The sequence below is a fragment of the Ceratotherium simum genome, chromosome 2, assembly GCF_057802395.1.
Source record: "Ceratotherium simum simum isolate JZ-2026a chromosome 2, ASM5780239v1, whole genome shotgun sequence".
In the NCBI taxonomy this organism is placed as follows: Eukaryota; Metazoa; Chordata; class Mammalia; order Perissodactyla; family Rhinocerotidae; genus Ceratotherium; species Ceratotherium simum.
The window spans coordinates 18,113,703-18,141,305 of NC_141901.1; the positions used below are offsets into that span (position 1 = coordinate 18,113,703).

Genomic DNA, 27,603 nt, shown 5'->3' on the forward strand with positions numbered 1-27,603 from the left:
CATTTTGACAAGTCCCCTAAACCCCGCCCCCCCAACCAGACCATTATCCTTAAGGTCCTTCTAGAGCTAACACTGACCCCAACCATAGTAATCTAACATTTACTTATTCCATTTATTTCAGATCCCCACTGTCCCTCTCTTAACGGGACCACTGGGTCCAAAACTAGGTTTTTTTTTTTTTTTTTTTTTTGCCGTGTACTTATTATTCTCATTTTACTATTAAGATCTTGAAAAGTTAAAAAAAAAAATCTGTCTCATGAGCATCCACTTTGCTTGGGGACTCCAAAGGTTTAAAAACCGCCGCCCTCGGGCTGTGCACTTTTACAGCACCCTCCCTTCCCTGTCGTTGCTTGTCCGACTATCAGCACTGGGTAACTGCCCAGGTTCTGATCTGGGACTAAAACTCATGATCTTCTGGCTCTGGTTCTGTGAACTGAGTCATTCTGGCACCCAGAATATTCCGTGACTCAGCAGGCCCGAAAAGGAGGATGTCAGATCCAGATAATTTCGAGTCTTTTAAAGGCAAGCTAGGGAACATAAACAACACAGTGGAAGAATTTCGCAGTGGGTCTGCGTACCCAGGGGAAAAATGTCATTCCATTCCCAGCCTTTTTACTTCCTTCCTTGCCCCTGTGAAACGACTGCTTACACTTTAATTTAGAGGCAGGAAACCGCTTCAGAAAATTCATTTTGATGCTGCAACCAGGCCCTTCATTCTCCAGGGACCGTGTCAGCCCCCTGGATACCCTGGGACCTCTTCTCGGAAGGGCTGGAGCGAGGCCCCGTGCAGCAGGGGACATTCCGGGGGTGGCCGGCGGGGGCGAGGGACCTGGGGGCAGCCCCTACCGTCGGGTCCCTCGGGTGCCGGCCTCGGGGCGCGGCCTTGCTGGACACAAGGACCGACACCTGGCGGGGCGGAGATTCGCTCTGCTTCGGCCCAGGTTGGCGCGGGGCCCAAAGGCCCACTCCAAGTGACCTCACTGACCCGGCGTCGCCCCTTTAAAGCCCCCTCCGTTACTCCCTCGCCCAATCCGGAGTCTTCCAGGGACCCGAAGCCGGGGACCCCAACGTCCAACTCCCGCAGGGCGCTGGCTCTCAGCAACCTCCCCTTCCCTCCCGGCATGCACCGCCCCGCTGCCCCTCCCTCGCTCCCTCCTCCTCCTCCCCCATGTCCCCCCCCTCCCCTCCCCCGCTCCCCGCCCACCCCTCGCGCCCCTCAGGGCCCCTCCCTCGCCGATCGCGCGCCGCGGGCCCGAGCGCCAGATGCCGCCGCCCCCGCCGCCGCCGCGAGTCGCCAGGGCGGACGCGCACTCCACGGCGCGCGGAGGGCGGGGGAGCGGCTACGGGGGCCGCGGGAGCTGCTGAGAGGAGGCCGGGGTTGGGCTTTCTCCTCGGCCAGACCCCACCCCACCCCGCCGACCCCACCCCCTGCTCCTTCCTCCCCGGGGGCGCGCGCTCGGGCACGCGCTCGGAAGTAGGGGGTCGGGGCGGAGAGCGGGTTGTGTCCCGGGTGGGTGAGGGAGGCGCGGAGGCGGCGCATCGGGGCATCGGTCAGCGAGCCGCAAGGTCCTTGCCAGCGGCGCCCACCGGCCCGCGTCTCCAGCGCGAGCCGCCACCACCGCCCGCCCCGAGCGTCCGGCCTCCGGGCCCCGAGGCTCAGTCCACGGAGCGGCCTCCGGGGGACGCCGCTGGGCGAGAGCAACGCGCCCGCGCCCTTGCCTTTGCCGTGGCCCAGCGCGCGGGCGGCGGGATGAGGGGCAGCGAGCGGGCCGCACCGGCGCTGCGGCCCCGGGGGCGGCTCTGGCCGGTGCTGGCTGTGCTGGCGGCCGCTGCGGCCGGCTGCGCCCGGGCAGCCATGGACGAGTGCACGGACGAGGGCGGGCGGTCGCAGCGCTGCATGCCTGAGTTCGTCAACGCCGCCTTCAACGTGACCGTGGTGGCCACCAACACGTGCGGGACTCCGCCCGAGGAGTACTGTGTGCAGACCGGGGTGACCGGGGTCACCAAGTCCTGTCACCTGTGCGACGCCGGGCAGCCCCACCTGCAGCACGGGGCAGCCTTCCTGACCGACTACAACAACCAGGCCGACACCACCTGGTGGCAGAGCCAGACCATGCTGTCCGGGGTGCAGTACCCCAACTCCATCAACCTCACGCTGCACCTGGGTAAGCGGTGACAGCCCTGTCTCCTACTACTCCTCGCCAACAGCCCAGCTCCCGGGCCGTCTTCACCCCCTGGCCCAGCCTGTGGGGCCCAAGGAGCCGTTTGCTGGCTCTCTGCTCCCCAGCATGGGCCACACAGAAATTCCCTTCTCTAACTTCTAAACTAGATCTAGCACTTAACATCGCGCGAGGGCCAAGATGCTTCCCGCCAGCATCTCTCTGTTTGCTTTCCTATTCTTTGTAAGTAACCGGATTCTCGCTCCCTTGATTTTTCGCCATTTCGGCTGTTTTTGTCTCATTTCTGAAGCTTTAATCAGAAACCCCCATCCTCGCTTTTCTCTCTCCTGGTAGGGTCATCACAACGCAGTCTTGGATCAGAGACAAGAAGATCCACCTTCAGCACTTTTACCTTGTTTAAATGTCTCTCTCTCCACGGTTGAGGGTGATTGCTGTTTGCTCTGTTGAATAAGTTAGGAAAAGGTCTAAATGAAGGGAGTCTGAGGGGAGCAAATGCCTTTACTACCGGTATTGCCTATGTGTAATTAAAATAGAAACTGACTTTTGAAGTTATTGTTCTTGAGAGTTGTTCAGCTTTCATTAAAGGCCGCAAAGCTGTTTCACTGCTAATCCTGGTACAGAGAAAACAAAAGGAAGTGTCTGCAGTCACTGTAATTGCCGGGCACAGTTTTGTCCCTGGGTAAAGAGGCTCCTCTTACTGTCTTCCCTTTCGCTTTGATTCAGAGCAAGTTTAGGAACATGTATAAGTGACCTGTTAGAAATCAGGAAAACGATGTATAGAAAGCACCCAGCACTTCATTGCGCGGTGGTGGATGAGGATGGACATGTTTATCCTAAAGTATCAAAAATCATGTTTGATCTAGGTAAGTTTATCTTCACCATTGAAATATATAAACAAACTGAATTGATTCATTATTGTGTTTAATAGAGTAATATATCTGTGAGAAACTGGCATTTGATTTGTAGAGCTTCAATGTCCATTGCATTGAAAGACTTGATTTTACCGGTAGCTGATTGTAATTAACTGCCAGAGAAAACAGACTGCCCAAGCCATTCTTCCGCCAAAGCAGGGTAACTCTTTAAGGCTCATAACATTATTTGGGGGCCTTTGAAAGGCACTTTGTAGGCACATGGTTCTTTTGGTCATGGTTTTGTATTTTTCTTTCCTCTGCTCTTTGGTACGCCAAACTTTATGTAAGTGTCAGGCTTCCAGAGAAAGAACATGACTTAGAAAAAGTGCTTTGAAAAGAGGAGTTAAATTCCTGTGTGTGGAGTTAAGTTTTAGAAAAGCATGAGTATTTAGTGCATTTGTAGTATATACCATTTTATTTGTAGGCAAGTCCTTAGGAAGATGAAACCTTTTGAAAATGTTTATAAAGTGAAATTCTGAGGCACCTGTTTGTCAGAGGTAGAAGTAAACTACTGAGGTCAGTTTTTCAGAGGTGTTGGAAACATATAGAACTAGTGGTGTCTTGGAACAGGTGCCTTTCTAAAGACACTGCATGAGATCTAGGGTCTCCTGAGACTGTGGGGCTGCTCTTTAGCTATTTTCTCCTAAGTGTTACATTTTTAAACTTGGCCAAAATTACTTTTGAAATTTATATCCAACTATTTTAGGTTTAAATTTTGACTTAATGTTTCTATGTTGAATTTTGGATGCCCACGAAGTCTTATTTTATCTATTTTCAAATACTAAAATTTTCAAAGCAAAGGCATTGCCTTGATGTCTCAAAGTGCCTGAGGTTCAATTGGAAATTTCTGAACAATAATATCTTATTTAGATAAAGGTGGGCTGTCAATCTCAACCTTCTGAGTTTTCTGCTGTGGGCACTATGTAGCAAAAGGTTATTTCAGGTGCTTGCAGAGGTAGATAGATTACTCAGTGATTACTTCTGTTACAAAGGTAATGTGGTAGGTAAGGCAGTATCAGTCAGGTCAGGTTGCTACTCAGGCAAGTACATTAACTTTGGGTCAGGGTGATTAAAAAGTCAAAAGAGATCTTAAGAGTTCACCTAGTTAGGACTCTAACATGACTTTTTAACTCTAGAAATGTTATATGCTTGGACTTGTTTTTTGCTGAAAAATTCTTCAGGGTTTGGTAGTATTCTTGGTAAATGAAGTTCATAAAACAGTGGGTTTAAAACTCCTAAGTAAAGAAACAATTATTTAAAATAACTTTCATACGAGTATTGTGATTAACTGTAAAAACATTTACTTTAAACTTTTCAGATAGACAATTTCTAAAAACTTGACTAGAACTTATTGTACTTGTTCTTGGATCAGAAATGATGTCCTAGAGGAAATTGTGTGTGGTGGAGAAGGTGGGGAGAGGGAGGGAGATTGGTGTGTAGTGGGATTGATGTCTCAGTCTCTCTCTCGCTCTCTGGCTCTCTCACCCTGCTCTTTTTTAATGACAAGGGTATATGTAGATCTGCATGTTATGATCTATGATTTATGGCAGATAGGCAAGGCAGTATACATCACTGTGTGTTTTGATGTTTTGGCGTATTCACTCCCTAGCTCTGGTTACTCCATGGGCTCTAGCTATTTCCCATGAATTCAAGTACCATGACTGTTTGTGCATCTATTAAATCTCCCATCCAGTTCAAATTTCACATACCCTTAAACAAGTGATGCATATTGTGCTTTGCCCTCACAGAGCATGTGAAACTCGCAGTGAGCATGTGAAAGAGCCAGCTCTAGCCACCACTTTTCTAGCCTTCCTTTCTAGCCTTCTAGCCTAGCCACTTTAAACACAGTAAACTTTAAAAAAGCAAAGTCACATTGCGCTTAAATAGTCACAAGAAACATACATGTTTTGGCAGTGAGCATAAGTCATTTATTTTACTGTAAAAATAAAACATGACATGGTGAATTAAAACAGTAAGTTTAATGACTAGTGAGTCTCTTCATCTTGGAGTTGCTAAGTTGCTCCAGGGACCACTGTTCACAGTTTTTCTGTAACCTTTCATGCATACACACATATATATAAAATTACATGATCATTTTAAATGGTACCTTTTTTGGGGGGTGAGGCATATTTTAACAGATGGCAAGTACAAATTAGATCATTGGACCATTAACATCACTTGTACAAAAGCCAGGAAAATCAGCGTTGATTCTGAAAGCAGCCATGTCTTAAGCACCATATACAGTAATCCAGGGTGCAGTGTATCCTCAGATATAATGAGTTAAAGTTACTGTGGGAACCAGAACTGCGTTTTCTGCCTGTTGTGGAGAGAAATCTCAGCCAGGCACCCTTTTCTAAAAAGAAGTCTTTCTTATTTTGCCTTTGACTTCTGGATCTTCTCTCCTAACTTCTGTATGGATTATTCAGTTGCTGTTTACAAGTTTGGCTTTTGTGTTTTGTAATAAAGCCTTAATAAGTTTTATCAGTGTCAGAGGGATATTTGATAGTAAGATTGTAGCTGAGGATTTGCCTTTTACGAAACAGCCCATTTTAATTAACTTGATAGTCATTGTGGATGGAAACTTGGCAGACTGGGTCTTGATCTTGGAGGAAGGTAGTTTTCCCTCTTTCTAAAAACAGATTAAGAGAGAGAGTGCTTATAAAACCAGCTCAATCAAAGTTTATGGAACTCCTAAAATTTACACCAAGACCAGATTAGTTTCCAAGCTCTTCGTAAGCTTTAGGAACAAACAGTGATTAAATGATGCTTTTTAGCTATATCTAAATATCCTTTTTGTGTATCTAAATCAGAATAATTGATGTATAAGGATCCTGCATTTTATTCTGTTTGGTCCTCTGAGTATATATTTAGCATGAAACAAATAGCATTTTTTTTTCCACAGGAAAATCTTTGCAAGGTAGGTTCTGACTGTGTCAGGGAATAGTTCACTCTGGTGACTTCACTGTGGTATTTGTGCACCCTGAGGGGACACTATTTTAGTTTGTCTCACAAAAGCCTGACTTTACACTTTGCAGGTTTCAACTTGCGAAGTTAAGGAGCTCTTCTTTAATGGCCAGCAGTTGTTGAACACAGTTTTATAAAGTTGCTGTTGGCTGTTTTCCTGTTCTACAATTCACTGCTTTTTCTGTAAATACCTTCTCCATGTTTCTAAAGCATTCAGAAAAACAATTTACACATTAGGAGAGAAGCTGGAACTATAAGGCACGCCCCCCCCCGCCACACCCATTATTTTGTCAGTGGCCACATTTGTGGAAGGGATAATATTTGACTATTTCAATTCTAAATCATTTTAGGAAGTTGGATATGCCTTTTGCTATGCACTCCTTCCCCCTTTGCATACATTCTCATGTTACTGCCAAATATTCTGCAAACATTTTTTAAATACCTACTAAATACATAGCACAGTACCTGAGAGAAAGGTGGAGAAGATTGTAGGTCCCGTCTTCAGAAGTTTATACTCTATCAGATGGAAGTTTCATACTCAGTTGTAATGCCATTATAATAATAAATTTTATAGTATTTTACAGTTTATAAAGCCTCCAGTTTATCACTATTTAGATTTTCACAGCTCTGTGAAGGCACAGGAGAGGATCCTGAGGTTGTGATTTGCCAAAGTCACGGTTGAGGTAGGTTTTTGACTCCTTAGTCTAATGCACTAGCACCTGCAGCTCTTAGCTTCTGTAACAGATCTCTCAAAAGAATGACAAGTTTATTCCAGGGCTGCTTTAAAATAGAAGTTCGTGGGCCGGCTCTGTGGCTTAGTGGTTGGGTGCACAGGCTCCGCTGCTGGCGGCCCGGCGTCAGATCCTGGGTGAGCACCGACGCACCGCTTCTCCGGCCATGCTGAGGCCGTGTCCCACATACAGCAACTAGAAGGATGTGCAACTATGACATACAACTATCTACTGGGGCTTTGGGGAAGTAAAAAAAGGAGGAGGATTGGCAATAGATGTTAGCTCAGAGCCGGTCTTCCTCAGCAAAAAGAGGAGGATTAGCATGGATGTTAGCCCAGGGCTGATCTTCCTCACACACACAAAAAATAATAAAATAAAATAAAATACAAGTTCGTGTACACACTGAGTCAGAAATACCAGGCTCTCTTGGTTTTCCTCCTTTTCCCTCTGTTCCTTTTCACATATGTTTCTGGATTCCTTTCTTTTTAATGCTGCTTACTCTCCCTGAATGAACTCCTCTTAATCTCAAGGCTTCGTTTACTGTTTGTAGATCGATAAATTCTGAATTTGTATCTCCAGGCCAGATCTTTCTCCAGACCTAAAGACTTGTTGGACATGGTCAATTTGGGATGTCCAGAGGCCATGTCCAAATCTAAATTCATTCTTCATCATCTTACCCATCTCACAGCTGTATCTCAATGGCTGTTGACCAGTTCTTTGCCAATTCTCCCATGAAAGATAGCCGTGCTTGACAGGCTCTCATCAGTAAAGATTACTCTGTTTGGCAAGCAGATAGGATCCACTGCTGGGAGGCGGGTCAGTTCTTGGGCAGGTGTAACTCCACCCCTTTTCTTTCTTACTACAATCTGCCCAAGACTCCACTCTTACTTCCTATATCCAGCCACTATGTCTCATGAATCTTTATCTCTGCCCTACTGTAGCTCCCCATTGAATTTCACCTGGATACTGCAAGAGCTTCCTAACTAACTGGTGGTCTTTCTGTCTCCAGTTTTGCCCCTTTTTGGGCAGCCACACTTTGGACTGAGTGATGGTTCTAAAATGCAAATCTGATGATATTGTTTCCCAGCTAAAAATCCTGCTGTGGTTCCTCAAGCCTCTAGGATAAAGTCCAGACTCCTTGGCATCGTATACAATGTACTTTAGGATCTGGACCTTTTTAACCTGTGGGCTATCTTTTGTCATTTCATATTCTCAAAGGGCTGCTTCTTTGGAACACTTCTCCCAGGTGTCACGACCTTCAGGACTCCTTCCCCAGTTTCGCTCCCTCTACCCTTTCCATCCTACTCCCTGGTCTGGATTAGGTTTCCCACTCACACCACGCTATAGGTATCTACCACAGCACTTATCACATGGTATTGTCTGTTTCTTTTCTTTTCTATCTCTATTTCTAGACCATGAGGTCTTTGAAGGCAGGGTCAGGGACTTATTCATCTTTTTAAGTTTAGTTCACTATAATTAACATTAGTTATTGTTTGCTGCGCCTCAGCACCATACAAATTCTTGGATGTATAGTGATTCATAGGACTTTGTTCTGACCTCATGGAACTTACGGCCTAGATGTGGCGACCTAGGTCTCCAGACTGGGGGATAGGCAAATTATAGCCCACTGGCCAAATCCAGCCCAGGGCTGCCACCTCTTTTTGTATGGGCCATGAGCTAAGAATGGTTTTTACATTTTTTAATTGGTTCAAAAATCAAAAGAGGAATAATATTTTGTGACGTGAAAATTATATGAGATTCAAATTTTAGTACCCATGAAGTTCTATTGAAACACAGTCAAGTTCACTTATTAACGTATTGTCTGTGGCTGCTTTTGTGCTACAAAGGCAGAGTTGAGTAATTGCAGCAGTCATTCTATGTCCTGGCCCACAAAGCCTAGAACATTTGCTGTCTGGCCCTCTACGGCACAAGTTTGTGACGTCTGCTCTAGACCAATACGTTCAATGTTATATAGTAAAAGTTCTAAGTGAAAGGTGCACGTACCGAGAGCATTCACTTAACTTACCATTTGGATAGAGGCTGAAGGTCTTATACCTCCAGCGCTTAGCAACGTGTCTGGCCTAGTGGTCAATAAACATACAGTCAGCCCTCTGTATCTCCGGTTTCCACATCCTCCGATTCAACCAACTGCGGATCGCAAGGTCTGCAGTGGTTTTGTCTGTAGTGAATATATACAGGCTTTTTTCTTTGTCATTATTACCTAAGCAATACAGTATAACAACTATTTACATAGCATTTACGTTCTATTAGGTATTATAAGTAACCTAGAGATGGCAAGTATACGGGAGGACGTGCATAGGTAATGTGCAAATACTACACCATTTTGTATAAGGGACTTGAGCATCCGTGGATTTGGTATTGGGGGGTGCGGGGAGGGGGTCCTGGAAGCAATCTTCTGTGGATACTGAGGGAGGACTGTATCTAGAGTAAGTGAATGAATGAATGCCTGAATTGTAAGTCCTCAAACGCTGCACATTGATTTAAATTCATCTCAGCAATACTTTTGAGCTTGTGTTTATTTTTATCAGTGCCGTTGCTCCATTTTCTTGAGAGGTATGCTGTGGTACTAGCTAATATTAAATGTGGTATATGGTTGTTTTATTTCTGTAGTTTTAAAAAAAAGTACTAAGTTAGGTATGGAACTGATACAGAATTGAAAGATCTATGACTGTCCTTTTTTGGGTAAAAATTAGGCTTTTATATGATTTTAAGTTAGATAAATTTTATGAGTAAATTATCTGCTCAGATTTAAATCTCACATGTGAATATGTATTGCGTAAATTTTAATGTTAATACTGTGTTTTTTCTTTAGAAATAGACCTAAATAAATTTTATTTTAAAATATATATTCACATGTCTGTTGTTGAAAGAGACTCTTAAAGGGTATTATTAAGCAGTTGTGGGGAAAGATTACAATGAAATGTCTTATTTGCTTATTGTGTGTGGCATCGTTTTTCGTTTATTGAATTCATTAGGGGTACAATGAGCAGACAGGCGTACTGAGGTATGCCTTCTCTGCAGGATACTGAAGAGCCACATTAAAGGGGTTAGGTTAGGCAGATGAACAATCATAGCTTATTTGTCTAGAGTTAACAGGCAGTAGAACCGACAGATGCTTCTTTACTTGTTGCTTGTTTCCAGCCGCACTTAATTGACAGCTCTGCCGCTGTTCTATTTGAGTTTTAGGGAAGAGTGTCAGAGTTTAGAGCAGAGCTGTTTGTTTATTTTTACTGCCCAAAATTCCTGAGAAGATTTTTAACAATAAGGGATTAATCTGTTCCTTATCTTAAATTGTCAGTTTCAAAGGGTGAAATTTCAAGATGCCTGTGTGCTGGTTCTGTTACCTTGCCTAAGTTGCTTGTTCTAAGGTTTGTAAGAGGGCCGTGCTGGGATTTGCAAGCATCTCCTTTCTTGTAAAATGATAAAGTTAGATGTTTGCTCATTTGGGTCTAAAATTGACAGCTTGCTAAAAGGGGTTACCAAAAATCTCATTTATAGAAATGTCCCTGAGGTTTCAGAATATTGTGCCAGACTGTGTGACACTAATTAAGTATATCTGGTTTTCTTTCCCTGGGATCTTCCAGGGGGCCAGCCTAAAATAACTGGGCCCAGTCAGCCTGGTGCCCTATGCAGCTGCATATTCATGAAATAAAATAAAGCAGACTTATCTCTTTCTTAGACAATGGTGCTCTCAGATCTCTTGTGGGAGGAGAACCTTGTGGCAAGGCTGTGAGATGAATTAGGAGATTTACATTATTTCTTTTAAAATTTTAGGAGTTATATTCCCTCAGCTCCCTTCTTTTATTCTTTATTTCCAACTGTGTGGCTGCTTCCTGTTATATTGAAGGCAACACTGGATTTTTGTTATATCATCTTCTTTGGATTTTTGTTATTTTATCTTCTTTTTGTTTTGAAAGTTTTTGGAAATATTAATCCAGAGACAGCCTCTTCCCATTTCTTCTTTTTATTTCTTGAAATAAAAAATGGTCTTTTTTTTTTTTTTTTTTTAGGAAGATCAGCCCTGAGCTAACATCCATGCTAATCCTCTTTTTGCTGAGGAAGACCGGCTCTGAGCTAACATCTATTGCCAATCCTCCTCCTTTTTTTCCCCAAAGCCCCAGTAGATAGTTGTATGTCATAGCTGCACATCCTTCTAGTTGCTGTATGTGGGACGCGGCCTCAGCATGGCTTCATGAGCAATACCTGGGTCTGCACCCAGGATCTGAACAGGCGAACCCTGGGTCGCCGAAGTGGAGTGTGAGAACTTAACCGCTGTGCCACTGGGTTGGCCCCTCTCACCCACCTTTAAGCAGGTGATGGTTTTGGTCGATGCTTCCTGGTTTGAAGTGGTAAAATGGTGAGTTAGTTTGTGTTTTTTGCTGCAGGTTTAGAGAATTCTCTAAGAATGTCTGCATGGTATGTGTTTTGGTTATAGTGTCTGGTTTTTATGTAACTTGTTATTTAATTCCTATGATGAAAATAAACACAAATGTGTAACATGAAGACCTCATCTTCATTTCTTTGACATGTTCTAGGTAGTGGTTTCCTCTCATTGAACCTTTTAGGAATAGTAAGTCTGAAGCTTGAATTGTGTGGCTTTCTTAGGGAAGTTTATGAAATTTTGTGAAGTATTTCCTACTAAGTGAAAAGACCTGTGCAGTCAAAATGAGATGAGCTTATTGGATTGTGATTCTGATTAGTTAGAGGACAAAGGTCTTATGTAAATAGGGCAGCGCTGAAAAATTCTTCGTTTATAGGCATTGTAATGGGATGTGTGAGTAACAATGTTGAAACACTTTCTTTATCCTCGGGTAATTTATAACGTGTTTGAGGAGATGAGACAAAAACATTCATGTACAGGCAACCAATGGGAGACTATAAGGACAGTAAAAACAGTTTAGTTGAAACTTTTTAAAGTGTGGAGGGAATACCTGCAGAGTGCTCTGAAGAGTGTGAATTGAACCTAGCCAGGAAAAGCTTCCTGGGTCTTGAAGACAGGTAGTGGACATGAATGGAGACTTTCCAGGGAGAGTGAGTTGTTTGCATAAAGATCTAAAAGTAATCAGATAATGGTGAAGGCATTGTTTGCTTTGCGTGGAGTAGTGGAGACAGGTAGGATGGGTTCTGGGGAGATGAGGATCTTGAAAATTAGGTGACAAAAGAAAGTGAATTACCTTCTGTTGAGTGCCTCCTGGTTACCTCTTTGAATCCTTAAAGCAATCTTGAGAACTATTGTTATCACCTATGGAATAGTAATAAAAATGACTAGTGACTTCTCTGAAGTAGAACAGGCTGAGTTTAGGTTGGAATCCAGACCTGTTGTGGATAGATTATGTTCTTGCTACTATACCGTGTTAGACCTAAGAAGTGATAGTTGTATGAAGGATCTTTAATTGGGGAGTGAAATGAAAGTATCCCAAACCAAAGAACCGAACCTGGTTTCTCTGACAGATCTCTGCTTGAGGAGCCCTGGATTTAGAATGCTTCTTTTAAAAAGGGCTTTGCACTTATTTGTGAAGAACAGAGGATTATTGGCAATGGAAGTATTTTAGGTTTTGTGTACTTATAGTTTTATAATATTTAGCTGCTAATGCTTCTAGGAATTTTTGAGGAATTTATTGAATTTCAGAATGAGATCCTGGGTTTTGTCAGTGTCTACTGAGGGGAAAGTGTACCACATACCCCATTTCCTGAAGGGCGATCAGGGGAATGCCACCTTATCTCCTTTCTACCTTATCCATGGCTCCTTTCTGGTTGTTGAGAATTACTGAGTTTAGTTCAGTTGCTTACTTTATCTGACATTCTTAAAGATAAGGCTGCCAGGTCCATCTCCAGGTTCTATTTCTTTTCCCCTCTGCCTCAAGTAGATTCTAACTCTTATACGGTGGCTTTTTTGTTGTTCAGATTTGCTAACTGAAGAGGTCTAACCACCTATTGATTGACAGGTAGAGAAGTACTGTGGTTTCAGGAGATTTCTTTGTCACTGTTTTTCAGGCTCAGAAGTGACTCCCTTCATCTTGATTTCTATATATCTTAATTTGCAAATCTGTAACTCTATCTAATCTATGTATCTCTCTCTCTTCAATCTATATCTCCTTAGATACCCCAGAGCATCACTGAGCTAAGGTTCAATCAGGGGACTCTTAGATACCTTAAAAAATTTTTTTTTGCTTTATCTCTGAGGAAGGAGGTCCTTAAGTTCCCACTTAAGACTTTGTGTTTTGTGCTGCTCTGTCACTACATACCATCTCCACTTCTAGAACTCGATTCTAAGATTGGTTTTTCTTTACAGGTGTGAGTTGACTGATTAAATTTTAAGGATTACTGAATCACTCTCCTGCTTTGTCTACAGACCTGCTTGGTACACATTGTATTTGTGTGATACATGTGGTTACATTGTCACATCCTAGTGATTGATGACTTTTAAATGTGCATGCTCAATTTCCTTTCTTTTTTTTTTTTTGTGAGGAACATCAGCCCTGAGCTAACATCTGCCAATCCTCCTCTTTTTTTTTTTTTTTTCCCGCTGAGGAAGACTGGCCCTGGGCTAACATCTGTGCCCATCTTCCTCCACTTTATGTGGGACACCGCCACAGCATGGCTTGACAAGCAGTGCATCTGTGCGTGCCCGGGATCTGAAGCAGCGAACCCGGGGCCGCCACAGCAGAGCGCGCGCACTTAACCGCTTGCGCCGCGGGGCCGGCCCCTCAATTTCCTTTCTTGTGGGGAGGTTGGGTGGGATGGTACCCACTGCTGCATTTGAGGGCTGAGTGTTGGGCTTAAAATGCCCCCTCCTCCCCTCTTTTGCCAGTTGGTAAAATATAGAAGCATAAGTATTTTGTTAGGGCTTTTTCATCAACTTTCTTCAGAGAGAATGAAAGGATCCCAACTATTTCCAAGAGAAGAGCTTCATGGTTTTTGAAAAGGGGATAGTGACAGCTTGATGAAAATGAGTTGAACAGCTTTTATTGAGCTTTCTATTCACTGGCAGGAACTGGGAAGTGATGTTTTCCTGCTCTGGCAGCACAAATCCTAATTAGAGGCAGAAATGATCTGCCCAGATGTTCTCAAAATCCGAGGTCATCATATTATCAAAAACTATTAAAGCATAAGTCATAGTAACTTGGCAATGTAAAATGATTAGATCTAGATATGAGTTTTGTTTTCTGACCCTATCCCTTACAACATTTAGACCTTTAATTTTCTGGAATGTTGATGTCTAATGGACATTTTAATATGTGGCTAACTAGAATACTAAAATTATGAAATTTTGGAGTTGAAAAGAAACTTAGGAAAGTTTAAGCTGTGAAAAATATGTTTTAGAGATGGATCCTGGTTTAATTTAGTTAATCCCTTACCCAAGAAGTTAGGGTGCAGTTGTCTTGGTCTAGCCGTTTATCTGTACACCTGTGCTTCAGTGCGGCTGCTCCTTCCACAGCGGTCCTGCTGTCATGGACCTTATTCTGATAGGACTGATGACTTCTTCTATTGTTTTGGTGTCATTAAGTTCTTAGATTATTATTTTTTTAATGCCAGATCATGATCTTATAGAGATGAGCATCCTGGAATTTTCGTTGAAATTGTGTGCTCTTTTGGTGGGTAGAAAGAAACAAGGGGCTAAGGGTGAAGATAATGGGGGGGTAGGAAGTTGGAAACCAAAAGAGCAATTGTATACTTTAATTGCTTTGGTCATGTGGTTGCCCCTTCGTAGGAAAAGGGTCACGTTCTGTGGGGTTGAGTGTCTAGGATTAACTTTTAGAGCGGCTCTGTACAGTTTTGAATTAATAGTGAGTATTTTAGGTAAGTTCATGGGATAGAAAGTCTATTGAGGAGTAAATTCTTAGAACTCTGCTACAGATTATGAAAGCTTGTGGGAACATCTGTAATGCAGCTGTCACAAAATTTGTTTACTTTATCAGGATTGCTTTAGAGGCTCAAGCTGGTTTGTTTACTGCTGTTTTCAGCATTTTTGCCCCAGGCCAAGAAATAAGTTAGCATCAACTCTGGGTAGAATTGAGGATCATTCAGTTTTGTGGCCATTCTAATAAGGTTTTGGTTTTAAACTTACATGTAGTCTAAAGCTCTTATATCATGTAGTCTAAAGCTCTTATATCCTGGCACAAGAAAGATGTGGATGGTGAATCCAGGGTATCAAAAGAGGGACTGATTCTGGAAATTAGCATACTTTGCAGATGTGAGTAAAATGTAGGCTTGTTTTCTGTGCTGCTTTGGTGTGTATCTGCATCTGTGATTTCCCGTGTTTTTTTATAGGAAAGCCCCTTGGGGAAGGGGGATATCTGCTTTTTGGATTGGGAAATAAAATAGGTATTAAATTTTTTCATGAAACCTTTTGAGTTGGTATTGCCATTTTTGTGAGAGAAAAGAGAGGCACCTTTGTTCCCATGAGGGAGTCTGTTGGGAAGCATGGTGTTGGAGTGAGACTGTGGAAGTAACTAAAAACAGACTTATTCACATCTCTAGTGATTTTCAATTATGAATTGGGCCAGTGGTATTCTGAATCAGCAGCCTTTTAACCATGCCTGACTAAATAGACCTTGTTTTTGAAATTCACAGCAGTGCCTAGATCCCTGCTGTCTTTTTGTCTGTCCTGCTAACACACAGCTGTTTTTGTTCATACATCTTTTTGTGTCCAACTGCCTGGTTACTTCCTCAGGTCTCTTTTATGGTGAAGAATGGACACATGGGAGTTTGAACACCCAAGCGTGTGGTTATTCAAACAGGAAGTCCCAAGGAAGCACGGTAACCTTGTAGGAGGAACAAAAGATGGAACGGGAAAGGCCATTGATGATTCTAGGCTTAAAACATCTGCAGGGGGACATCTTACAATTTCTGAGATACAGACACTCTGCAGCTTACAATTGAGATGGTTTATTTGGAACTCGTTCCTTTTTTTTTGTAAACGTTTGGATTATTAAGCCCTACCTAGTCCATAAAATAGAAGTGATGGTGAAAAAAGTAGTAATGTGGTATCACTGGCATTAAAAACAGGAAGGAAGCTCCACCTGTGGGGATTTCTGTGGGAGTCAGGAAAGAAGGTGCAACAACTCATTTTTACCGGGGGAAATAATGAGGCTGACCCAGGAACAAGTCAGATAGTGGGACTTGGCAGGGACTGCTAGAGCTGATGGGATTGAATTTAAAGGTGATTTTATACAGAGCCTTTGATTATTGAGCACTGCAAGAATATGAGATGAAGAATGTGGGTTGTCTGTAAAGAGCTTGCAGTCTAGTGGGAGAGCAAGAATGTGTGTATCTGAGACAAAACATAAAGTGCAATAAGAGAAAGATAAAAATTCCATGTGACTGTAGAGATCTGATTATAGCTGATCAAGACAAATGACTTCCCAGAACATTTGGTGACCTTTCAGATTCTCACCAACCCTGAGATTCTTTGATTATATGATAGAGGACTTGTTAGAACTAGTCAATTAAATCCTGATTTTAGATTTAAAAATGAAAATTAAATCTGGAAGTTAAAGAAGGGGGAGCTCTGGGTTCTCTGAAATTCATATTAAGCAAGTAGGGTGATGCAAATGCTAAAGAAAAGAATTCACTTTTAGTCTTAATTAATGGAAGCAGTAGTATTTGAATCAGGAGAGTACTAGTTATGTTTGTTGTATGATTGGAACTCTGCCCTTAGTTCCAGTCATGGTAAACGTGCTCACACAGCATGAGTGCTACATCTTTTCTTGATTCTTTACTTTTTTTGTTTGTTTATTTGGCTACCTCCTAATTGTCCTTCAGAACTCACAGCAAATTTCAACTCCTCCAGAAAGATGTTGTTGATTTCTAATTCCTGCTGCCCCTCTGTAGCATTTACCATTATGTTGTTTGATGTTCATACATTTATTCATTTCTAAACATCTGCACATATTGCACGTCTGTGATGCGAGAGGTGCTATGTTGTATTGTTTCTCTGTTTCCCCCATTAGACTGAGTTCATTGAGGACAAGATGAATTTATTGATTTCTTAATTCATTCACTTAACAAATATTTATTGAGTGCCTGTTATGTAAAAAGCACTGCAGAGTGCTGGAGACAGGGCAGAGAAGACCTAGAGCTTTCTTCTGGGTGAAAAGCATGCAGTTCAGAGGACCTGACCCAGGGAAGGTTTCATCAGCTTTCTTTTTCCCATTGGCTTTTATATCCCTACTGTATAGCATAGTACCTGTTATATATTAGTAGATGCTCAAAAGTTTGCTGAATAAATGAATTCCTGTTTCTATGAGGGTACGGCCACAGAATGCAGATGAGGGCAGGAAATGGCAATTTTGCTTAGTTTCCCAAGATGGAATTTGCCTTTTAGAGAGGGCTGTTGAAATTGGACAGGTGGAATGGGATGGCTGATACGTGGTGTAGCTTCCTCACCAGTGTTGTTAGGTAAAAACTAAGCCACAGTAGCAAAGAACCCCAACAAAAAGTGGTTTAAAAAACACTGAGGTTTGTTCCTCTTTCTGAGGTAAGCGGGTAGCAGGGTAGCTCTTATCCACACAGATGTTCCGGACCCAGGGTCCTTTCATCTTCATGATCTGCTGTCCTGGAAGATGTTGTCCTTATGTGTGTGGTTGACGTTGGGTGATAGGCACCTCTGTGTTCCAAATGGGGAGATACTGCAGAGGGGTGTATGCCTACTTCTTGAGACTGAGAGCTGAAAGTGGCATCCATCATTGCATCATCTGCCATTGGAGAGCACTTAGTCACCTGGCCACCTCATATATGCAGTGGAGGCTGGGAATTGTAGTCTAGCTGGGGCAGCCTTGTGCCCAGACACAAATCTGTTACAGTGACAGAGAGGGAGAACTGATTTTGGCAGATGGCTCTGACATGCCAACACTTCTACTCTTGTGGTGTACTTGCAAACTCCCGTGCTGCAGAATCCTCTCTCTCCCAAGTTTTGGCCTTCCTGGAGCACCTTCTTCAGAGGATTCCATTTGTGGCTAGCAGTTTTAGGAAGTGGATCTAGAAAAACTAGCAAATGCTCTCCGGGGACCCTCACACCCTAGGTCTTTGGGAGAAGAGGCTCTGAAGAAAAGGGTGCATGCTCATCCTTTTCTTCTCAGTGAGCAGCCTTCCCTCCCTTTGCAGAATTCATTTTATTATGAGACTTTGCCAGTCTTCATTGCTGTGGTCCTCTCTTGGTACTGAGATCTCCCTGTATTGGTGTTGAGGACTTACACTGACAGGCTCTGTGTCAGATCTGTCTTAGAGGAACATATCCCATGCAGGATCGGTAAGTCTTGATTTACCTGACAGTACTGATCGTGTTTACCTTCAGCTGTGATGGATGAATCAAAGCTGTTTTAAAATCCAGATGTGTTTTAGAAATGAGAATTCCAGAAGTGATAAAACAGTGTCTATTGTTTGTACCACTTATTGGTCACTTGAACACAGTCTTATTCTGGAGTCTTTTTTAATGTGTATTTACCTTTTTCTTCAATATGAATTAATTGAGGGCAAGAACTGTGTTTGAACCGTTAATTAGGTCAGCAACTTAGAGCTAGGTACTTGACTTATGGAATCATAGTAAATTCTTCAGTAAAATGGGTGTGTAGTACATAGCACCTGCAGCAGTGCCCTCCAGTCAAACGCTTTATTATTTCTGCAGTGAGATGTATTCACACTTAGGGCTGATTAAAGGCTATAATAGTCTCGCACTGGTTCGTCATGTTTTGTTGTCAAATGTTACGAAAATCTGCTGCTGTTTAGAACTTTTTGGATTTAGAATCACAGATAAAGGATTATGGACTTGTATCACATTTGATTGTATGTTATAGCACTTTTATAGATCATGGTAATAGAACAGCTAAAGATTATGTAAAAATTTGGCACACAATAGGCATCTGATAAATTGGTTATTATCTAAATAAATGAATAAAGTTCATTTAATAGGAACTTTTATTTCATTGAAAGGATGAATTTTAACAGATTTATTGTAAGACAATTTGAGTGGATGGATTATTAAATAATGGTAAGAATATTTAGAAGTACAAATAGGGCATTACATAAATGTTTAAAAGAAGTAGTAGTGCCCAGCATTATTCAGTATAGCCAAGACATGGAAGCAACCCAAGTGTCCCTCTACCGATGATTGGATAAAGAAGATGTGGTATATATATACCATGGAATACTACTCAGCCATAAAAAAAAGACAAAATCGTCCTATTTGCAACAACATGGATGGACCTGGAGGGTATTATGTTAAGCAAGATAAGCCAGAAAGAGAAAGACAAACAGTCCATGATTTCACTCATATGTGAAAGATAAACCAACACATGGACAGAGAACTGGTTGGTGTTTACTGGGGGCAAAGGGGGTGGGAGGCAGGCACAAAGGGTGGAGGGATGCATTTATATGGTGACCGACAAACAATAATGTACAACAAAAATTCACAATAAAAAAAAAAAGTAGTAGTGGTTGAATTCTAACAAAAAAACTACCTATTTTAAGAGAAAAATATTTCTTGTCCTCTATGGATATTTCATTTTTTGTTTTTGTTTGATAGTTTTTTTGTAAAATTGCAATTTCATCTCCAGTGACTATGCCTAGTTTTTATAGGAACCTGCCTGTGTTAAAGCCATTTCATTTGAGATACTTTTTTTTTTTTTTTAAAGATTTTATTTATTTATTTATTTTTTCCCCCAAAGCCCCAGCAGATTGTTGTATGTCATAGCTGCACATCCTTCTAGTTGCTGTATGTGGGACGTGGCCTCAGCATGGCCGGAGAAGCGGTGTGTCGGTGCACGCCCGGAATCCGAACTCGGGCCGCCAGGAGCGGAGCATGCGCACTTAACCACTGAGCCACGGGGCCGGCCCTTGAGATACTTTTTGAATTGGAGATTAATTCTGATATTCTTGTTCTCAGAAGCAGATAATTTCAATGATGTCTCTGTCCTTACACTCTTCACACTTTATGCATCTCCCTGTCTGCCTACCTACTTATCATCGATTTTTTTTCTTTCTGTTCAGTTGTTTTAAATCAGTAATAAATCAGTGTCTCTAGGAATCTTCAAAGAATTGCTCATGTTGAGGATGACTGTATAAATGATGATAAATGATTGCTTTTGCCCATAGGGTTTTCTCAACTTGGTTTACTGCTTCCCAGAAGATTGTAATATACTTGAATTGACATCCTTTTTTTCTTTTTTCTTTTTTTAATTTATTTTTTTTCCCCCCAAAGCCCCAGTAGATAGTTGTATGTCATAGCTGCACATCCTTCTAGTTGCTGTATGTGGGACGTGGCCTCAGCATGGCCGGAGAAGCGGTGCTTCAGTGCGCGCCCAGGATCCGAACCCGGGCCGCCAGCAGCGGAGCACGTGCACTTAACTGCTAAGCCACGTGGCCGGCCCTGACATCCTTTTTTTCTTTCCTTAGTTGAACTCATTGTCTTTATTTGCTCAGAGTCCTTTGCTGTCATCCTTTGCCTAAAATATATCATGTTGTCCTCTGGACTTGATCATCCCAGTTTCTTTTGGAAGGAAATTGCTTTCTCTATGAATTGTTTGCAACATTCTAGAAATGTGATACAACAGTGCTTATCATACCACTCATTGGTCACTTGACTATACCGTCTTATTCTGGAATCTTTTAAAGGTGTATTTATTTTGTTTCTTCATGTGAGCTCATTGAGGACAGGAGCTATGTTTTAAACCATTAGGTCAGCAACTTAGAGCTAGGTACTGACTCGTGAAATCATAGGCATTTGAATATTCTTTGGTTATCCCGATGAATCAGAAAACTCAATTCTATGGGGCCGGCCTGGTGGCGCAAGCAGTTAAGTACGCGCGCTCCACTTCAGCGGCCCAGGGTTCACCAGTTCGGATCCCGGGCGCACAACACCACACGGCTTGTCAAGCCATGCTGTGGTGGCGTCCCATATAAAGTGGAGGAAGATGGGCATGGGTGTTAGCCCAGGGCTAGTCTTCCTCAGCAATAGAGGAGGATTGGCAGATGTTAGCTCAGGGCCGATCTTCCTCACACACGCACACACAAAAAAGCAGGATTGGCAGATGTTAGCTCAGGGCCGATCTTCCTCACACACGCACACACAAAAAAGGAGGATTGGCAGATGTTAGCTCAGGGCCGATCTTCCTCAAAAAAAAAACAGAAGAAAAAAAAAAAAAGAAAACTCAATTCTAAACTGATAGAGAAGCATAGGGGTAAATTCACCAATTAAATGTGTGCAGACTATGGCTTTGGGAGAGTGTTTGAAAGAGGAGTGTTCGCTAATCTTTGGAGAAAGGCCACAGAGCTGTTTTCTCAAAATTTAAGACATCATCCTTGTGTGGACAATAATAACAGAAGACCTGCCTGTTTGTTCTGTTGAACTTTCTTTTAAGAACAGGAAAATAGCTAAAACCAACCATCAAATTGTTTCTTTTATGAAGCCTTGTCTTCCTTTCCAGGATCCACAATGCCAAGTTAAATACCTTTCTTTTTTTAGGATAGCAGAGTTTCTCAGACTAAGACTTGAAGAGTTTTTGTTTCACGAAGTATAAAGTCCTATAAAGTAGGTGTTTAAATTCCTTCTTCATGTCATTTGAAGGTTATTACAATGTAATATTTCCCTTGTAAACTCGTAACACTGATTGCCAGTGAACACAGGGATTATTCCTCAGGGAGGAAATCCTGTTGTCACCTAGGCTAGTGGTTTTCAAGTACTCGCCAGTAACAAATTGAATCCTCTCTGGAGTTTTTCGTGTTATTTTGTTTTGAAATACCTATGGTCAGCTGTGTATTACTATGACATGATGTTCTGTGCTTATAGGTAAATTACAAGATAAAATAGATAATGGTATTGTTTGTGCAGCAGATATCCTGTTTTAGTGCACAGAAATCCGGAATAGAAGTGAAAACTTCTCTATGAAGTAGATGAGAACTCTAGGAGCATTTCTTTCCAGCCTCTCCACCTCAGGTATCCACTACCCTCAATTTTGTGTTTTATTCTCTTGCTTTTAAAAGAAAATATTTTTATGATCCCTAGACGATGTATTGCGTGTTTTTGAGTTTTTCCTATATGTAGTCTTCTGCAACTTGCTTTTTCACTCAGTACATTTCTAAAGTGTAGTTGTAATTCATTCATTTTCATTCCTGGGTAGTATTTTATTAAGTGATTATACTAGAGCTGATTTACTGATTATCCTGCTGATGGACTTTTTGATCTTATTGTTCTTATGAATAATGGTCTGTGAGCATTCTCACACGTGTGCCCTGGTGCTTATGTGCAAGAGTCGCCCTACCTGGGTTGCTGGGTCATAATGAGTATCTTCAGTTTTATGAGATAATGCAAATTGTTTTCCAGAGTGGTTGTGCTAGTTTAGATGCCCTCCAACAGTGTTAATAGGCTGTTGATCCACATCCACTATAGTGAGAATTCTTAAATTTTGCCCATTTGGTGGTGTAAAGTTTTATCTCTGTGGTTTTATTTATAAGGTTCAGTATCTTTTCATGTGTTTACTATTGTTTATATTTCCTCTCCTGTAAATGTCGTTTGACCTTTTTTTCTTATTGATTTGTAGACGACTTCATCTATTCTGAATACTAATCCTTTTATTGTATCTTCTACCAGTGTCTGATTTCTCTTTTTATTTTCTCTATGATATCTTTTGGAGAAAATTTCTTAACTTTAATGTGATCAGATGTATCAGTATTTTCTCTTGTAGTTAGCCTTTGGTGTCTTATGTAAGAAATCCTTCCTATATTTTCTTTTAAGGATCTTCCAAAGTTTTAAAATTTGCCTTTTACATTTAAGTTCTTAATTCATCTGGAATTAATTTGTGTGTTGTCTTTATCTCCTAGGGCTAGTCCCTTTCAAACTTCTTTTTCCTGTTTAGACATATCCTAGCTGTCTTTGGGCCTTTGCTCTTCCTTATAAATTTTAGAGTCAGGTTATCAACTTCCTCAGTGACCTCTCTTTGGATCTTGATTGAAATCACATTGACTTGATACATCCCTCTGGGTTGAATTGACATCTTGACCATATTGAGTCTTTCTGTCCATGAACATAGTATAATTTAGGCCTTCTTTAATGAATTCCCGTAATGTTTTATAATTCTCTCTTCATGAGCCTTGTCCTTTTTCTGTATGATTTATTCCTGGATACATTTTTATTTTTTGTTGCTGTTAATATTTTTTCTAAATTACGTTTTCTAACTCTTTGTTTCCGGCATGTAAAAATGTAACTGGTTATTGTATATTAATCTTATAACCACTTGCTTAATTCTCTTATTAATTCTAATGATTTGTCTTTAGATTCTTTGTTTTTTATATGTTGACAGTCATCTGTAAATAATGACAGTTTGTTTCTCCTTACCAATCCTTAACTCCTTTATTTATTTTTTCTTTTCTTTGTTGATTAGAACAACATACAAAGTTCCTGTTTAAACATTTCCCTTAAGCTTTGTTAATTTGATAGATGAGAAATGTTTTCATTTTAGGTTGCATTTCTTTTGTAATTGTTGAGGCTTTTAAAAATTCTGTTACATAATATTTTTTTCTATAAGCTACCTGACTTCCTTTTTTTGTAAAGAGATGTATTAATACAAAATTTTTTTCAGCTTAATTTCCAACTCTTTTGCTATTAAACCACTTTAAGACATATCTGGGGCACAGATTTCAGTGAATTAAAATAGAACCAAAATGTTAAATTTAGTAATACACAAGTATTACTCACTTCTTTGGTAAAATTAGTTACCAAATTAGTTCCTCTTCTGTTTGACATGATAAGTGGTAACTTGGAGAATGAAAATATTGCTATTTATAAAATTCACTGAAGACTTAATACATTTGTTTCCCTAAAAAACAAAGCAAACTGTTTCAGTGGCAACTCCGGGAAGCACTGATAGAGGGACCTGGGTTTTATTTTGGTCTTTATAACTGAATCAGTCTTGATTTTAGAGTTTGATAAGTTTCCCAAGCTCCTGAGATGTTTTAAGGCCACTCTTCATGGTTTCCCTGTCATAAATGTGGGCTGTATACTTTAAGCTCTTTTTCCCTCTTCTCTTTGAAACTGTCTTAACACACCCTGAAACCTTATTTATAATCTGAGAAGTGGATTGGACTTAAAGGTCTTGGAACAAAGAATGATGAATCTGTGGGACTTTGTAGAAAGATTGTCTTGTACAATGTAAAATGTGATAAATGTGAATCTTTTAAGTTCTTGAGATAGATAAGCCCCATGTGTTATTCATCTATTAACCCCACAGAATTGGTTTTCAAAGGAGTGTGGTACTGTCCCTTTAGGGGCATTTAGTGGATAGGAGGCAAGAGGGATGAAATAGGGAGAGGAGGAGAGGGGGTCCCACACAACAAAGAATTGCCCAAATCCTGCCCAGCTTAGGGATTTCTCAAGGGACATTTGAGCTATTAAAAACCCCGATTATAAATATCTAAGCCTAGAACATAACTTTGTCTTTTTACATAAACACAGAGGTTTTTTAAACATAACTTTATTATACATAATTTCCCATGTAAGTAAATATTTTTTGAGCTTAGCAAGAATTAGTTTACCAATTAGGAAAGTCGTTTCTCTGCCAACAGTGCCCCTAGTGGTGTTCAGGTTGTCCATACAAGACACGTGTAGATCACTCTGTGTTTCTAGCGCTCACAATCAGAGTGATTCTGTGTACATATTTGTATATTCTTATTTAGCCTCTTTTTTCTAAAATATCAAATGTAAAGAAAAGTGTTGATGATATTCAGTTGAAATTTTGAAATTTGATTTTACAGCTTTCCCTACACATGAATAGTTACCAACATGTCTATCCTGCCGACATTTTTTTTTTCTTATGGAGCAATGGAATCATTAAGATAAAGTGAATATTTTACAAGGAAACATGCTGATAAAGTTGGCAGAGATATATCATTCTTCCTCATGTTCTCCACTTTGACAGTCTGTAATTTCTCCTGACATGTTATACCTACTCAAAGTGATTATTCTTTATCATAAAACATATGTAAATCTGGTGTGTTATTACTTCTTCTGACACAAGTGTTTATTGCTGTGTCCACCTGTACCTCTGCCCCTTCATTTTCCTGCATGTCTTGTACAGAATGGCATCCAATCCTATTTTGAAAAATGCAACCTTATGTGTTGTTATAAGTAGGCACAAGTGTCTGACGGCTTTGTTATACCTTCTAGTATAGTAATCTCCAAGCCTTTACCTATTGAAATGCATGTTTCCTTTTAATTTCTGCTTTATATTAAAGTTAGAGCTACACATACACACACCCCACTTGGAAGTTATATATGTTGTAGATTATGTAACTTATGGATTTCGTTTGGGGATGGTAAAGGGGAGGCATTATAAAATATTTGTTATAAAATGGGGGCATGAGTCTGGTGGGCTTGAGAATTGTCCTACAGCAAATCATCCTCACATATGTAGTCTTTAACTAGTCTCCTGCCTCCAGGTTCTCTCTCCCCTTTCTAACATACCAGTTGTTACTTCCCCAAGTGCTACCTTGTGTTAACTTTTTGGTGTATATACTGTCCCACCAACTAGAGACGTAGTAGACAGGGGCTATATCTTGAATTTCTTTGTATGGCCAACATTATTGTAGTTCTTTGTGCCTAGTAGTATACTCTAGAAGTGTTGGCTGATATTTCTAATCTACTTTTCCCCCTTCGTAGTAGAAACTAAATTTGGAGAAAGTTTTCCGTGTTTCCTTACTATCTCTCCCTATTTATTTTACACAACTGCTCTTTAAATGGGTCTCAGCAGTGAATATCTTAGTCTTTGCCGTGGTGGAATGGCGTATACACCACCCCTGGATATACAAATGTATAGAAATGAAAAGGCGTTAATACTGGTCTAATTGTAATTATAGTATTAGAATAAGTTGTGGCAGAAGTCTTTTAAAAAATTTAATTGTGGTAAAAGAAGCCTTAGTTTTTTAGTTTATCTAAAAAGGTTATGTCAACACTATATTCTTGATTTTTGTTTTGGTAGCTATTTTCTCCAATTTTGAATTTGATTTATTGTGTGCATTTTTGTTTTTGTTTCCTGGTGAAGAAATTTGTTTCTTTTCTCCTTAAACACCATACTCTCCTGTTCCTACCAAATTAAACAAAAAATCATTGTGGACTTTCTTTGTTCTGCATCAGTTGTATTTATTTCTTAATCTGGGTGTAACAAGAAGAGTTTGGGCGGTATTAATAGTAAATTAGATCTGTAGTGGGTAGCATTTTACATGTATTTCTATGCATTATTCTTTCAAATTCAATATCCTTGCCTGATATACAGTACTTAGCATCTTATGTGCTGGAAATACAGTTCCCAATCAGGATAGTATTATCTACTAATTTATCTTTATCCGTCAGATTTCAAAGTTGCTGTTGATCACACTGTATAGGGTTTTATTACTTGTTTACTCTCCATGTATACTTTATTACAGTGTTTAATTTTCTTTTAAAAGATACTTTTGTCTGTATTTGTGTATTTAACTCATCTCTTATTAGAAATCTAGGTTACTTCTACTTTGTGACTATTGTAGATAATGCTTTGATGTATTTACCTAACTTTATGTGCCTTTCTGGTTGTTTTCTTAGATTAAATTCCTTTTTTTTTTTTTTTTTGGTGAGCGAGATTGACCCTGAGCTAACATCTGTGCCAGTCTTTCCTCTGTTTTGTATGTGGGTTGATGCCACAGCATAGCTTGATGAGTGGTGTAGGTCCATGCCTGGGATCTGAACCTGTGAACCAGGGCTGCAGAAGCAGAATGTCCCAAACTTAACTACTATGCCACTGGGCTGGCCCCAGGTTAAATTCTTAAGGATAGAATTATTGAATTAAAGCATGTGAATATTTGTAAGGCCTTTAGACGTTTTAGTCTTAAGCTCTGAGTAGCAGGGTCTGAGTGTATCTGTTGCTCTGGAAATTGCCTTTCTTCCTCTCCTTTTAATCGTGAAGTAGTCAAATGAATTTTTCTTCATCTGAGTTTTTAAAGTCCCAATATTCAGTAATGAGCAAATCATGGCTGCCTTGGAGGCAGCTCTGATTTTGCTTGTTACAGTGGATTAAAGATGATCACAAATGCTTTGACATTCCTCCCGTTGCATGTGGGCTGGCCTGTGGCTGCTTTGACCAATATGGGATAGCAGATGTGGTGATATGCCAGTTCCAGGCTTAGCATTTGAGAGGAGTGGCTACTTCTGTCTAGGTCTTCTGGAGCCTGAGCTGCCATGTAGAAGTCTGACTACCCTAAGACTGCCAGGCTTGAGAGGACATGGATAGGCAATCTGGTGGGTATTCCCAGCTGTATCTAGTCTTCCATGTATTCCCCACCAAGGCACCAGGCATGACCAGCCCAGCTGCCAGCTGAATACTATCAAGTGACTTCAATCAACACTGAATGGAGTGCAAGATCCCCCAGCTGAGCCCTTCCCAAGTTCCTGACTCTGAAAATCATGAGATATGAAAGTGGTTGTTGCTGTAAGCCAATGAGCTTTGAAGTAGCTTGCTGTGCAGCAATAGATAATTGGAACAGTTATGGAGTCTCTGGGGTATTGACTTACAGAGCCTAAGCTATTCCCCAAGGGGAATCAGCCTTTATTCCTTCCTGGAATGGTTGCTTAGAAAGAACCTGCGGACTGCCAGCAGAAATTGCACTTCGCCTTGGCTTCAAATGGAGAGGGAAGTAGCAGGGGAGCCAGAAGCATCCTGAGGCTGTGCATTTTTGTGTGAGAACTGAAAGCTTGGCAGAAGTTTAAACCAAGTTACTATCACGGGAATCTTGTGTCCGAGGCAGACTCTTTTCTGGTCAGTACCTTTTTGTGTC

At 41.0% G+C, this 27,603-nt stretch overlaps 1 protein-coding gene across 1 annotated transcript in view; it reads left to right on the forward strand.

Moving 5' to 3' along the window:
* Positions 1-1,408: 1,408 nt before the first annotated feature.
* The window catches only part of LAMC1 (laminin subunit gamma 1), a 127,066-nt gene continuing 100,871 nt past the window's right edge, over positions 1,409-27,603 (forward strand). The window contains exon 1 of the mRNA XM_004424949.3: positions 1,409-2,165. Coding sequence (XP_004425006.1) covers positions 1,751-2,165 — 415 coding nt within the window. The 5' untranslated portion in view covers positions 1,409-1,750. The remainder of the gene's footprint in view (positions 2,166-27,603) is intronic.